General features: G+C 52.6%; 2 protein-coding genes across 3 annotated transcripts; both read left to right on the forward strand.

Moving 5' to 3' along the window:
• On the forward strand, positions 1-5,136 carry pet100 (PET100 cytochrome c oxidase chaperone). Its single transcript, XM_006631508.3, has 4 exons — positions 1-81; positions 2,668-2,754; positions 3,324-3,356; positions 4,343-5,136. Exons 1-4 carry the CDS (start codon positions 55-57, stop codon positions 4,436-4,438), a joined length of 243 nt encoding a protein of 80 aa, XP_006631571.2. The 5' UTR covers positions 1-54; the 3' UTR covers positions 4,439-5,136.
• A 4,170-nt stretch (positions 5,137-9,306) lies between these two features.
• LOC107077559 (EEIG family member 2-like) lies at positions 9,307-14,675 on the forward strand. 2 transcript variants are annotated; one of them, XM_015348925.2, is made up of 9 exons: positions 9,308-9,692; positions 10,657-10,777; positions 11,312-11,341; positions 12,045-12,161; positions 12,848-12,894; positions 13,407-13,492; positions 13,628-13,840; positions 14,312-14,381; positions 14,606-14,675. In XM_015348925.2, the coding sequence occupies exons 1-9, from the start codon at positions 9,490-9,492 to the stop codon at positions 14,643-14,645; spliced, it is 927 nt and encodes a 308-aa protein (XP_015204411.2). In that variant the 5' UTR covers positions 9,308-9,489; the 3' UTR covers positions 14,646-14,675. The 2 variants fall into 2 exon arrangements, with proteins under 2 accessions (XP_015204412.2, XP_015204411.2); XM_015348926.2 differs by lacking the exon at positions 12,045-12,161 and having other exon boundaries at positions 9,307-9,692.
• Positions 14,676-15,147: the final 472 nt, after the last annotated feature.

Raw genomic sequence — 15,147 nt, forward strand, 5'->3', positions numbered from 1 at the left:
ACCAATCGGCGCTATCTCTACCGGAAGCGTTGTGAAGTGAAGGTTGATGCAAACATGGGGGTAAAGTTAGAGATCTTCCGGGTAATAATGCATTTATTTTAAATACACTGGCTTTGTCTCAGACGTAGAGACCTCTGAAACCTGAGATGCGGTTTTATTTAACCGTTGCCGCTGTCGGTTAGACGAAGTTTCTGTAGATCTTAGTAATAATCTCTGTTATCTCGCACGTTCTTGCTGCTGAGTCCTTGATACGGTGTAAGGTGCTCTTTTATAAAACAGGGGTCCAAACTGTGTTCTTATGTTCGCGCTCTGTCCGTGTTTACCAGTAAGCTGCTGATACGGTTGTCAGGAGCTGTGTAATGCGAGGCCCGTGTTTGACCCTGAAATCCTTTGGATCGGTCTCCTGAAACATATTTCAACTCCTTTGCTCAGTTCGGCCGTCTTTGATAAGGTCATAAATAAGTCGCGATCGTTTTTATTGCCTTTTTTAAGTTGCTGTTTAGTTAAGTTAGTTTTAAGGTGAGCTGGAGCACCTGCAGACACGCAGCGGACCTTGGGGACAGGGACCCCTGCTTCAGGCCCATCTGTACTCCTCTGGTCTCGAGGTGTGAGATATGTACCCCAGGGAGTAACTGTGAATCAGCGCAGGAGCCTGTGTGAATGACGGCAGAGAGGAGAGAGCAGTGGTGTAACAGTGTGGACGGAGAGAGGAGAGAGCAGTGGTGTAACAGTGTGGACGGAGAGAGGAGAGAGCAGTGGTGTAACAGTGTGGACGGAGAGAGCAGTGGTGTAACAGTGTGGACGGAGATGGGAGAGAGCAGTGGTGTAACAGTGTGGACGGAGAGAGGAGAGAGCAGTGGTGTAACAGTGTGGACGGAGAGAGGAGAGAGCAGTGGTGTAACAGTGTGGACGGAGATGGGAGAGAGCAGTGGTGTAACAGTGTGGACGGAGAGAGGAGAGAGCAGTGGTGTAACAGTGTGGACAGGGAGAGAGCAGTGGTGTAACAGTGTGGACAGGGAGAGAGCAGTGGTGTAACAGTGTGGACGGAGAGAGCAGTGGTGTAACAGTGTGGACGGAGAGAGCAGTGGTGGAACAGTGTGGACGGAGAGAGCAGTGGTGGAACAGTGTGGACGGAGAGAGGAGAGAGCAGTGGTGGAACAGTGTGGACGGAGAGAGCAGTGGTGTAACAGTGTGGACGGAGATGGGAGAGAGCGGTGGTGTAACAGTATGGATGGAGAGGGGAGAGAGCAGTGGTGGAACAGTGTGGACGGAGAGAGCAGTGGTGGAACAGTGTGGACGGAGAGGGGAGAGAGCAGTGGTGGAACAGTGTGGACGGAGAGAGCAGTGGTGGAACAGTGTGGATGGAGAGAGCAGTGGTGTAACAGTGTGGACGGAGATGGGAGAGAGCGGTGGTGTAACAGTGTGGATGGAGAGGGGAGAGAGCAGTGGTGGAACAGTGTGGACGGAGAGAGGAGAGAGCGGTGGTGTAACAGTGTGGATGGAGAGAGCAGTGGTGTAACAGTGTGGACGGAGATGGGAGAGAGCAGTGGTGTAACAGTGTGGACGGAGAGAGGAGAGAGCAGTGGTGTAACAGTGTGGACGGAGAGAGCAGTGGTGTAACAGTGTGGACGGAGATGGGAGAGAGCAGTGGTGTAACAGTGTGGACGGAGATGGGAGAGAGCAGTGGTGGAACAGTGTGGACGGAGATGGGAGAGAGCAGTGGTGGAACAGTGTGGACGGAGAGAGCAGTGGTGTAACAGTGTGGACGGAGAGAGGAGAGAGCGGTGGTGGAACAGTGTGGACAGAGAGAGGAGAGAGCGGTGGTGGAACAGTGTGGATGGAGAGAGCAGTGGTGTAACAGTGTGGACGGAGATGGGAGAGAGCGGTGGTGTAACAGTGTGGATGGAGAGGGGAGAGAGCAGTGGTGGAACAGTGTGGACGGAGAGAGCAGTGGTGGAACAGTGTGGACGGAGAGAGGAGAGAGCGGTGGTGTAACAGTGTGGATGGAGAGAGCAGTGGTGTAACAGTGTGGACGGAGATGGGAGAGAGCGGTGGTGTAACAGTATGGATGGAGAGGGGAGAGAGCAGTGGTGGAACAGTGTGGACAGAGACAGGAGAGAGCGGTGGTGTAACAGTTTGGACGGAGAGAGCAGTGGTGTAACAGTGTGGACGGAGATGGGAGAGAGCAGTGGTGTAACAGTGTGGACGGAGATGGGAGAGAGCAGTGGTGGAACAGTGTGGACAGGGAGAGGGGAGAGAGCAGTGGTGGAACAGTGTGGACAGGGAGAGGGGAGAGAGCAGTGGTGGAACAGTGTGGACAGGGAGAGGGGAGAGAGCAGTGGTGGAACAGTGTGGACAGAGAGAGCAGTGGTGGAACAGTGTGGACAAAGATGGGAGAGAGCAGTGGTGGAACAGTGTGGACAGGGTGAGGGGAGAGAGCGGTGGTGGAACAGTGTGAATCTGCACAGGAGCCTGTGTGACGGACCGGGAGAGAGGAGTGGTGTAACACAGAGGTGGGGATGACGTAAGCACACTCATTGTGTTGGGCGTGGCCTGGCTGGTCCACACAGGTGCTGGTGATTTAAGGCCTTGTAAATCTACCTGCACAGTGCTGTTCTGCAGCTGCTTCACTGCCAACAGCCGCCTGTCGCTCTTCTCTGCACACAGATGATGCTGTACCTGTCCTTCCCAGTGGCCATGTTCTGGGTCTCCAACCAGGCGGAGTATTTCGAGGAGTACGTGGTGAAGAGAAAGGTACTTCTGTTGATGTGGGCAGTTTGCATGATCATACACTGCACAGCTTGTTTCTCTCCTCCTTATCACTGGTCGCGGTGCAGCCAGCAAGCAATGGGCACAAGGCAGGGTACACCTTGGACAGGACGCCAGTCCATCACTGGGCACACACAGACACGCACACTCACACCAGGGCCAGTTTTCCCAGAAGCCAGTTAACCCACCAGTATGTCTTTGCACTGCGGGAGCAAACTGGGGCACCCAAAGGAAACCCACTCAAATGTGGGGAGAGCATGGGGACTCCACACAGACAGCACACAGGTCTGAAATAGAACCCAGTGCAGCAGGGCAACGATGCTAACCCCTGCGTCACCATGCTTCCCATGTGTTATAAATTTGCATGTGAGAATTGTGGCTAGGTAAATGAGGGTACTGTAATCACCATTTCAGCAGTTTTACAAAGTTTTACAAAGCCAGCAGCAAAGCGTTCTGAGAAAACGCTTCGACTCTGGCGGCAGGAAGCAGGTCTGTGAGCTGCCGGCTGGGCGCTGCTCCTCTCGGGCTGACCGGCTGCGTGTTGTGTGTTTCAGCGGGAGATCTACCCCCCAGATGAGAAGATGCACGTAAGTGTTGGCCTCGCCTCTGCCTGGTGATTAGCGGTGCTGCCGGCCCGCTGACAGGAGCTCGACGGTGTGGTTAGCGTCGGGGGCTGCCGCAGGCCCTGGGATCGCGGCGCCTGCCTGCCGGAGGGGAAATCGATGGCCGCTGCTCTGGGAGCGCGGGCGCCTGGCCTTTAAAGGGCAGGATCAATCACTGAGCTGAGTCTGGACAGCCTCTCCCCCATCTCACTGGAGGAGGGGGCAGGTGTGGAGAGAATAGGAAATGGAAAACAGAAAGAGTTAGAGCAACTTTTTACAGATACAGATCGTATCATTCAGTATAAGTGGTGTTAATCTTGGTGTGGATTATATTTGTACACACTGCACTCCTGGTGTGTGTAATACACTGCACACACTGCACTCCTGGTGTGTGTAATACACTGCACACACTGCACTCCTGGTGTGTGTAATACACTGTACACACTGCACTCCTGGTGTGTATTATACACTGCACACACTGCACTCCTGGTGTGTATTATACACTGCACACACTGCACTCCTGGTGTGTATTATACACTGCACACACTGCACTCCTGGTGTGTGTATTATACACTGCACACACTGCACTCCTGGTGTGTGTATTATACACTGCACACACTGCACTCCTGGTGTGTGTAATACACTGCACACACTGCACTCCTGGTGTGTGTAATACACTGCACACACTGCACTCCTGGTGTGTGTAATACACTGCACACGCTGCACTCCTGGTGTGTGTAATACACTGCACACACTGCACTCCTGGTGTGTGTAATACGCTGCACACACTGCACTCCTGGTGTGTGTTATACGCTGCACACACTGCACTCCTGGTGTGTGTTATACGCTGCACACACTGCACTCCTGGTGTGTGTTATACGCTGTACACACTGCACTCCTGGTGTGTGTTATACGCTGTACGCACTGCACTCCTGATGACGCTATGCTGTATGTGTGTTCTCTGGGAGCAGAGGAAGGAGCTGGAGGAGTTTAAGGAGAGGATGCGCAACAGGAAGGAGCAGAGGCTGCTGAAGCAGATGGGTGTGAGTGAATCCCAGCAGGACTGACCCGACACGGCTCCGAGACGGACGGGGCAGAGCAGCGCCTCTGAGCCCTCTTTAACCTCGGCGGCATGGGTCCAGAGCACTGCTGAGCTGGGGGACTGGCTGCAGTGAAGACAGCCCGATTTCCAGTACTTGTGCCCTGTGCTGTGGGCTACAGTTCCTTCTGGTGGGGTTTTACAAAGTCATGGTGCTGTAGGTGCACTAGCTCTTCACATGAAAGTCAACTTAGTTCTCCAACTACAACCCTTTCGGCTTTGACTCCCAACTCCCTTTGTGCAGCAGTTTGGTCCGGCTCATGTTTTCCCAGCTTTGTCAGCAATGGCTTTGGTTCACAAGAAGCCGTAAAAGCCTGAGCAGCTCGTTTGCGTTCTCTTGTTATCGTCTCTCTATGCAGTTGGACCCAGAGCAGTGTAACAAGCTTTAAATACAGGATGCAGGGCTTTGGAAAGAACTGCTTGGAAAACCTGGAAACGATCAGACAGCTGTGCAGTGGGAGCTTGGTCTCTCTGTATTGAAGAAAGGGTGTTATGATAATGTTCACGAATGTCCTAGAAGCTGAAAGCTTGATAAAAAGTAGCTTCAATCTTTAGGAATGTGGCCCAAGGGAATAGCAAATTCATGTAAATATAAAATGCAGTTATGTATTTTTCTTAAAACATTGGTGTAAATGTGTTTTCATTAAAGTTTTTTTTCTCACCCAAGAGTTCTAACATATATTCTTATGGTATGAGTGTGGGAAGGGAGCAGAGACTTCATGGGTCAGGACTGTCCCCAGCACAGTGAGTGAGACTTCACGGGTCAGGACTGTCCCCAGCACAGTGAGTGAGACTTCACTGGTCAGGACTGTCCCCAGCACAGTGAGTGAGACTTCATGGGTCAGGACTGTCCCCAGCACAAAGAGAGACTTCACTGGTCAGGACTGTCCCCAGCACAGAGAGAGACTTCACGGGTCAGGACTGTCCCCAGCACAGAGAGAGACTTCATGGGTCAGGTCTGTCCCCAGCACAAAGAGAGACTTCACGGGTCAGGACTGTCCCCAGCACAGAGAGAGACTTCATGGGTCAGGTCTGTCCCCAGCACAGTGAGAGAGACTTCACTGGTCAGGTCAGTCCCCAGCACAGAGAATTATTTTATTATGAGTTTTGGGTCCCCCAATGGCTGAATTAAAATACCAATTTTTAAAATTGCATCAGACCTCCACTATTGTGGTAGTAGAAGAGAGGGCTCTTATTTATAGACTTAAGAAAAAGCAAACATCTGTGACAGTCATCAGCAGCAGACACACTAAAGTGCTCGATAAACACGCTCTGGAGACGAGATGTTTGTGCGGCACTCAGGCAAAATGTAATTAAATGTAATTGATCTGTACTTTTGTACAGAAGCCTATTAGCGCCATGGAGAAAACAAATTCTTGTGTTTAAAGAGCTGAAATTGCTTTGTTACGAGATACGGCTGCTAACACATCGCCACTAACGAGGTTGTCTTCATCAATGCATGACTCTGTTGGCTAAGGCCCCAACTTTAGGGCCATCCTGGAGCTGTTTGGGGTTTTGCTTAGCATTCCCTTATTTCATTACAGTCATGTCTGTGCTAACCAACACAGAAACACTCTTTCCCTTCACAAGCCACGTTTCCTGCTGTTTGCTGTGAGTTTCCAGATTGAAATGTATTTGATGTCAGCACAGGATGAAGTCGTTGGAGGTGTTTATGTTTATGCTTATGTTTAATACTTATGGGTAAACCAACAGTATATCATAAATGTATTCTGTTCAATGTTTAAAGATGAGATGACAAGTTATCTGCATGTTTCATATAAAAAATACAGTGCGTTTGTAAAGTCTTGACTTTTCTGCTTTTCATACAAAATAGTGAAAAAGCGTACACAAAACACAGCACACATGCTCCTTCATTTGCTAATTCATTTACACAATGAAATGAAATGAAAATGTACTGGTACATCTCACTGGTGCAGAGTGGTAGAGCTCACTGATACAACTCACTGGTGCAGAGTGATATTCTTCTTTTGGAAATGAAAATGTTACTGTGTGTGGGACAATATTTTTGCATATACAGTATACTGCAATGTAGTAATATATTAGACAATATTGAAATATTATGCAATATTGTTCAAAAAGTAAGTATTGTGTTTAAATACCATATTATGTAATTTAAATGCAATGTATTTTTCCATGGCACTTATAGGCTTCTGTACCACATGACAATTTCTGTAAAATAAAATTTGGATTTAATGGTGGTATTTGCTGACCATGTTGGCGCAGTGGTCAACAGTGTCGCCTTGCAACCCTGGGGCCCTGGGTTTCAATTCCTGGGGTGCTGTCTGTGTGGAGTTCGTACGTTCTCACTGTGTTCATGGGCGTTTCCTCCGGGTGCTCTGGTTTCCTTCCGCAGCCCACAGACTGTGGTCTGTGCTGGTAGGTTAATTGGCCTCTGGGATCAATTGGCCCTGGTGTGTGTGTCATTTGTGTCTGTGTGTGCCCTGCGATGGACTGGTGTCGCTTCCAGGGAGTACCCTGCCCTGTGCCCGTTGCTGGCCAGGATAGGCTCTGGCACCCCTGTGACCCTGTACTGGATAAAGCGATTCAAAAATAGGTGGGTATATATAGTACAGAAGGACACAGTCCATCCCTTGACAGGAGCTCATCCTGGTTACTGTAGTGCTGAGTGGACTGGGATACTGGAACACCTAAGGTAAAGCACCTCTCTCAAGTACCCACAGCCTGTCTGTTAGGAGACCAGGTGCTTACCCACTGTGCTGCAGTCATACAGACATGCAGAGATGTTCAGACAACTCAGCAGGTCAGTGAGGTGCACGCATATAAAGGTAGAACTCTATGGAGAATGTATGTAGATGGAGGAGCTTGGCTGATGCTTTCTGTTTGAAAATGCTGCTGGATCACTCACCCAGCCCTACAGCCCCGTGGTGCAGAGAAGTGCCCCCAGACACATTGTGGAAGTGTGCTCTAAATCTTTAACATCTCCAGAGCCGCTCCTAGAGGGGGAGAAGAGGCAGCTTTGAACATATGCAGTTTCTCCAGGAGCTGTGATGAGAAGTCATTGTCATTCTGGTACAATTTCAGAGGCTGTCTTGATTTCAAAGGTTTATTTGTCTTTGTTCAGAAAGACATTTTTCTTTTCCCCCGGCAAGTGTGAAAGGTATGAAATATCAAAGGAGCTGATTGCCTCATCAGGAGTCCGAGCAGATTTCTGCAGGGAAGCGTCGCTGCTTTCATCTCTGCCTGATGATGGCAGGAAAGTGTGTGCTAAGCACATAACACCATCCCCTGAATCAAGGCTCACTGGTACAGGACATGGGTACAGCTGACTGGTGCAGACTGGTTCAGGACACTGGTGCAGTTCACTGGTGCTGACTGGTACAGGACACAGGTACAGCTGACTGGTGCAGACTGGTACAGGACACTGGTACAGCTCACTGGTGCAGAGTGGTACAGTACCTTGATAGAGGCTCACTGAGAATAGGGGGTACAATTCTGGTCATGATGTCACAAAAAATATGGCTTTAGAGATCCATCCAAAGAAGAGCAATCAGATACATTCTTGGTCTTAAAGGCATATTCTACTTTGGCAGGATGAGGGGACTGAATCTCTTTAGTCTTGAACAGAGAAGACTATGGAGGGCCTGATTCAAGTGTTCAGGATCCTCAAAAGTACCAGTTAATTAACTGGAGACCTGGATTCCATGCTGCCAGCCTATCAGCCTGCCACTGTAAGAGGGAGGGCTGACTCCTCCCTCAGCCCCAGCCCAAGCCAGGTACCCACGTCACCCAGGTCTCAGAGGCACCTGCGGTTGCCGTGGCAACGGAGCCAAAGCGTCAGCGATTCCTCCCCGAGGCAGCGGAAGGCGGGAGAGAGAGAGTGACGAGCGATGGAGGACGGCAGCGAGCTGCCTGGGCGTCCGAGCGGATGGTGAACGGAGTGGCCACCTGCAGCTGCCCCCCAACCCTTTGCTTGACCATACACGTCCAGAGAGAGGAGGCTTGGGGGTCTCAAGGGGTATCTAGGGGGACAGTCCCAGCTGTTTGACTCAGGTATCAGATGGGCGTGTGCTGAACGCCCTGTCGCTGCTCTCAGCGTGGTGTCTCGGCCTCACCTGTGGCCGCAGTTAGCCCACTTGCCCACTAGGGGGCGCACAGCCTCACGAAAGACACGGCGGGGTTCCTTCTGTGTTTGACGGAGAAGAATCGAAAATTTCACATTCTCACATGTTTGTATTTAAGGCTTGTTTTTTGTGATAAAATGGGTGGCTGAGTTTTTGTTTTATGGAAGATAATAAAGAGTCTGGAGCCGCACCCCCCTGGACATCACACGATGGGCCGTGGGGTCTGTCTGGGGACAGAGTCTGTCTCAGTTACAAGCTTAAATTGATCCCTGTGTGATGTCGAACAATTTCCTACAGTCTCGTTTTGAAGCACTTACTCTGCTTCATGGAGCTGATGTAATGGACTGACTGAGCCGGTCAGGTACCCAACCACCCCTGGACACAAAATAAACATGAAAGGCCAGCTATCACTCCTGCTGGACTCTCGCCTGCTGAACTGAACCCTTTACCGAATCAATAACGTTTTCCTTACAAATATTTTAGCTGAACCTTTTTATGCAAAAGCAATTTGAATACAATTCCCACCTGTGCCTTGGGCTCCTTACTAAAAGCTATCTGAGCAGATCACAGCGCTACAGTAGCTGCCCTCCCCGATTCGAGCCAAAATTCAAGTCAGGCAATACCACTGTCCCTGGGAGACACATGGGCTTGGCTATCCATTGTGATGTCACACTCTGTCGACCATTGTGACATCACTTTACCAGTCTGGGCCTTGATGACAACTTTAGCACCACCCCACCTCCCTTCAGAAAATGTAATCCTCCTCTTTCTGGAAGTGACAAGTTCCCCCTCTTCTAGAGAGGAAGGACTACCTACAAAATTCCGGCACACGCTGTCCACCGTAGCCAGGTGGCCCAAGGCTGACCAGCTCTCTGTCTCGTCTCTCGTCCTGGAACACAACGAGTGGCGGCGATGAATGGACAGGACTAGCCTGCTTGGCGGCTCCCTCCCCTTGCGGCGCCGCCTCCTGGGCGCTCTGGACACGCTGGGCAGGAGGAAGACGCACCGCTTCCTGGCCACGCTGTTCCTGCATGAGCTGGCCAACGTGCCGCGCCTCAGCGGCATCCTGTTCTGCAAAGTGCGCCTGCTGGAAGGCAGCTACGCGCAGGAGTCCCCCCGGTGTGTGGCAGGCTGGTGGGGCGGGGCAGGGCGGGGAGGGGTGGGATAGAGTAGGGAGGGGCTAATGGGGAGGGGTGGGGTAGAGTAGGGAGGAGCTAATGGAAAGTGATGGGGTAGAGTAGGGAGGCGCTAATGGGGAGGGGTGGGGTAGAGTAGGGAGGCGCTAATGGGGAGGGGTGGGGTAGAGTAGGGAGGCGCTAATGGGGAGGTGTGGGGTAGAGTAAGGAGGCGCTAATGGGGAGGGGTGGGGTAGAGTAGGGAGGAGCTAATGGGGAGGTGTGGGGTAGAGTAAGGAGGCGCTAATGGGGAGGGGTAGGGTAAAGTAGGGAGGGGCTAATGGGGAGGGGTGGGGTAGAGTAGGGAGGCGCTAATGGGGAGGGGTGGGGTAGAGTAGGGAGGCGCTAATGGGGAGGGGTGGGGTAGAGTAGGGAGGAGCTAATGGAAAATGATGGGGTAGAGTAGGGAGGCGCTAATGGGGAGGGGTGGGGTAGAGTAGGGAGGCGCTAATGGGGAGGGGTGGGGTAGAGTAGGGAGGCGCTAATGGGGAGGGGTGGGGTAGAGTAGGGAGGAGCTAATGGGGAGGTGTGGGGTAGAGTAAGGAGGCCCTAATGGGGAGGGGTAGGGTAAAGTAGGGAGGGGCTAATGGGAAGGGGTGGGGTAGAGCAGGGTGGGGCGGGAAGGTGCAGGTGGAACAGTGTAAAGCCCCCTGCATCAGAAACACAGTCCAGGTGATGTTTCCAACAGAGTGGGGAGGCCCTGCTGTGAGCTCCCCCAAACCACGTCCCCAGGTCTGAGATTTTGTCTTCTGCTGTGTGATGAAGCTGAACTTTCGGGCGGCTGGTTAGGAGGGCAAGCAGCTCTCTGTAGCCCGAGCTCCGATCCCAGCGGAGAGAGCAGAATCATCCTGTGTGCCCCCCTGCACGCTCACAGGGGACACTGACCCTTCCTTGTCCCCCCATGGCAGGCAGGAGGTGCTGCTGAACGCGGTGCACTGGGGGGCGACCTTTGAGTTCGAGGCCAGGGTGTCGGTGAACCCCCACACAGGGGTGCTGGACAGCTGTGTCTGCAGGCTGTCGGTGCGCAAGGTGAGAGCCTCTCTCTGCCATGGGTGATCCCTTTATCTCTCATGCCGGGTGCAACAGCAGCAGACTCTTACAGTAACAGCCAGATTTCACTTTCATTATCCAACATCCTGTGAAAAGAGCTGGAGAAATCTTACAAGGTCCAACCCAGCATGAATCAGGCCTGTTTCACTCACCTCCTCAGGTCTTCTGCCAATATCATGAAGGTTGTAGGAATTGTATGAAAACATCTGGATTCTGGTCAGGATTGGGGGCAATCCCTTTGCTTAGAATATTTGCCATATTATTTTTCTGAATTTTGGATTCTGCTTTGATTTTCTGCAGATAGTTCTTGATGGTATGGGGTGGGGTGGAGAGGGAAATATCGGCCTCTGCTGGTCAGTATTTGAACAGCAGGTTCTGCTGAAACCACGATTCTGGTTTCCTGACCAAGGAGAAATAACTGAACCCGAGACGCAATGCCAGCCGGGAAACTGGGAAGCCGAGTGTTCCCGTCCCTTCTCCCGGCGTTTGTCTTGACTGGTGTTTGTCTTACAGGATGTCAAAGGAGGGAAGTCTTTTGAGAAGGTGAGTCCAGCCGAGCCGCTGCTGGGGGTGTCTTCCCGGTGTCTCAGCCTTCCCTGGCTGCTGGGGGTTCGGGAGAGGGGGATCAAGGAGGAGGCGTGACCGGTGGTTCAGGTGTTTTTTTAAAGCATAATCGACAACAGATCAGGTCACACAGGTAATGGGGGATTAAGATTAAGATCACTTTATTGGCCATATACAATTTCTTGCATTAGGAATTTGTCTTTTCGCACACCCCAGCTTGCTCTCCATGAGACACACAGACAGGGAGAGAGAAGCTTGGGGTCGGAGCGCAGGGTCAGCCATTTATACGGCAGCCCTGGAGCAGCTGGGGTTAAGGGCCTTGCCCAGGGGCCCAAGGGAGTAGGATTCCCCTGTCGGCCGCGGGATACGAACCGGCAACCTTCCAGCCACAAGCGCAGATCCTGAGCCTCAGAGCCACTGCACTGCACCGATTATCAGAGCTGTAATAATAGATCTTGGAGCTCCCCAGAGGAGGAGTGCACCCCCACTCCACGCCAGGAGTTGACATGGGTGACTGGAGGCCGGCAGGTGTCCTGGGAGCTTTCCCGATCAGCAGCCAAACCCTCAAGGAGATCTGGCTTGTGCCCGGGGCGTTAGCCGAGCTCTGGATTGTAACTGAGATCAGAGAGCCCCCGAGCAGAGCCCCCCGGTCGTATGTCTGTGACCCGGCCCCTCCCCGCAGGTGGGCTACGCGGACCTGGACCTGTCGGAGTTCGCGGGCTCCGGGCTCGTCACGCGACACTGCCTCCTGGAGGGCTACGGCAGAAAGGCCAGCAAGCCGGACAACTCCATCCTCAAGGTAGCTCCGCCGCTGCCGGGAGGAGCTGGTGAGAGGGTCTCGGTGAACTTGGCACACGCTTCTCCTGCAGCAGCTGCAGTATTTTATAAGGTGGACATTCAAAAGTGGTTTGAACTGGATTGGGGGAATGCTGGACACCAGGGCTGCTATGTAATTCTATACTGTTCTACAGGGACGCGTGCTACGGACCTGAGGAACCAGTTGTATGAAATGAATCCGATTGATCTTTAGCAAACAGATGTGTGTGATTTTGGAACACTGCCAATCTTGTGAGTACAGGGAAGCGTGAAGGATGACAGAAAAATAAGCCAGAGTTGAATTACTGTGAGAAAAACACACCGAGCATCTCTGTGTGTTTCGCTCCCATGTGCATGGAATAAAAAGTTCTTTTAACTTCTGAGACGGACTCCTGACTGTCTTCTAAGGGGAAGGGGGAAACATTTCTCCAACGGAGCGCTTCTCAATCTGTACCGGGGGAATCCCTGAGCGCTTGTCCTTCGTCTGGATGGGAAGAAAATTCTGAGCTCTTTTCTTCTGAAGGTTTTGCAGCGGTGCACTAAGGGCTTTGGTGAGACGAGCAGCTCTCTCTCAGCCTGGCCCCTTCTTTCACCTCCACAGTCGCCATCGCCTTCCCGCCCCCAGGGCTTCCCGGACTTTCCGTTGATACCCCTCTCTGTCGTCCGCAGGTGGGGGTTCGGATGCAGCTGCTGGCAGGGGACCCCTGTTTCAGGGTGTAAGTGGTCCGTTTCTGTGCTGCTGGGTTCTGCAGCGGCAGTGCGAGAGGCAGACACAGCTGGCGGGTCACGATGCGCTGGAAAACGACACCGCACTTGCTGAAAGCTGGCTGAACTGGCCCAGGGGGGTCCGGTCCGGGCCCTGGAGAACTGCTGTGTCTGTTTGCTTTTCCTTTCGTGCTCAGCTCTCAATGACTTCAGACAGCCCATTACTGCATCATTGGCCAACTTTAACAATCTCTCCCAGCTGTTGCTTTACAGAGACCCAGAACCTCCAGGGCCAGGGCTGGGTGGCCCTGATTTCGCTCATGGGATGGTCAGGTAGTTGGGAAAACTGAAACTCCCGTGAAATAGGAAGCGATCAATCAGTCAACTAACCATCCTGCCACTTGGCCGATCAATCAATTGATCAATCCATTAGTTCCTCAATCAAACTACCAGAGACCCAATCAATCAGCCAGTAATTGATCTTTTAAAAAGCAATCAACGGATCACTGTGTTTTTCTTCCAGACCTTCCTCCTGTGTTGGCCATTCGGCCCTGTCTCTGAGCGCACTGCCATCATCAGCCTCACCTGAGCACAGCAGCTACGCGCCAGGTGACCACGCTCGCCCCCGCACACCCCCCTCGTCGCCTGCCTCTCCCTTCTCACTGCCGAGGCTCGGGTCCTGCAGCGTCCCGCCCTGCAGGGGGCGCCCTGCTCACACATGCCCTGTCTTCTTCCCGCGCTCAGCCTTCTCCCTGGAGACCCTGCAGCGGGAGCGGGAGGTGACGGGCGTGCCCCCGGGCCCCTCGCGCTGGCTGGAGCCCGAGCAGGTGGAGCGGGCGGCGGTGGCGGGGCAGCTGACCCGGGTGGGGCACACCAGGGTGGACGCCCGGGACGTGGTGGAGCACCTGTGCCGGGAGCGCCTGTCCGCAGAGGCCGACCTCCAGAGCGGTGCCGAGGGTGCGAAACACACCTGTTTTACTGTCCCATTCGGCCCATCTGAGGATCTCATCTCCTCCTTTCCTCGACAACATGGCTGGCAGCTTGTTCCATTCTCCCGCAACCCTTTGTGTAGACATCCTGTTGTCAGTCGCTAATGTGCTCTCCCACAGTCTCCACTGGTGTCCTCTGGTTCAGGTTTCACCATTGCTCCTGAGCTCCCCTGCTGAGTTATTCCCCCTCTGGGGTTCCTGTGTTCCTCGGTCTTCCTCCCAAGTGAGGGAAGCCAGGCTCTTCTTTGGGGTGCTTGGGATGCTGCTTTTCAAACGCCCAGGCCTCTGAGCTGTGAGCGTTGGGCTGTCCCTGGCCAGCCCACCCATTGACCGCGAGCTCTGCCTCAGCGACGGAACAGGGCCCGATCCCCAGGCTGTCCAGGGTGGATGGAGAGCTGGCCGGGTTAGTGATCACGCTCTCCTTTCTGTCTCGAGACAGATGAGGGATTGACCTTGTATGTGGGCTCTGATGGCACAGCCACAGTGGGACACAGACACGCCCGTCACAGGTAAGGCGGAAGCAAGTGATATACAGTATGTGTTGATTACACTGGGGGGATATTCTGAACAACTGCCTCAATTAAGTAATTGAAAACAAATGAAATAATTAAGGGTCAGCTGAATAACTTGTAACTGCTGGCTGGGTCACAGTTGTGTAATACCGGACAGATATCAGTAAATCTGACAACAATAAGTGCTCTGGTTCTTCTTCATCCTTGGTTTCTCTGCGCAGGGACATCAGTGCTGCAGGCCTGGAGAAAGTGGTTTTCTGAAAATAAAGGTGCCCGTTGGGCCTGCCCGCAGCTCCCTGCCTCTTTTTTTAGCCAACGTCTGGGGGTCGATGCGGTGCTCGTCGCTGGCGGCTCGTCATGTCGGGCGCGGTGTGAGCCGTCTGTGTGTGTGTGGGCAGTGACCCGGGCATCTGATTTACGGTTACAGAAGAGCGTTCTGTCCTGACAGTCAGGAGTGTCAGGTCACTGGTCATGGGACTTCACAAGACAGCCTACATCCACTCCTCTCTCTCCAGCATACACAGCACAGCTGTCTCTGCTCTTACTCCTTCACTTTCAACACTGTAACACAGCTGCGTGTACAGAATCACTATACGCAGTAAGGACTTAAACCATTTTGAATCTTGCTGCGGTAACCCTGGTGCTTGTTCCCTACTCTCATTACTCTGTGTAAAAAAGTACCCTTCTATGAATTTTCCATTTAAAAATGGAAGCAAAACAGTAAACGAGTTTGAAAATTGTGTTTTATCACGTAAATGAAAAA

The sequence above is a fragment of the Lepisosteus oculatus genome, chromosome 11 (assembly GCF_040954835.1).
Source record: "Lepisosteus oculatus isolate fLepOcu1 chromosome 11, fLepOcu1.hap2, whole genome shotgun sequence".
Taxonomy (NCBI): domain Eukaryota; kingdom Metazoa; phylum Chordata; class Actinopteri; order Semionotiformes; family Lepisosteidae; genus Lepisosteus; species Lepisosteus oculatus.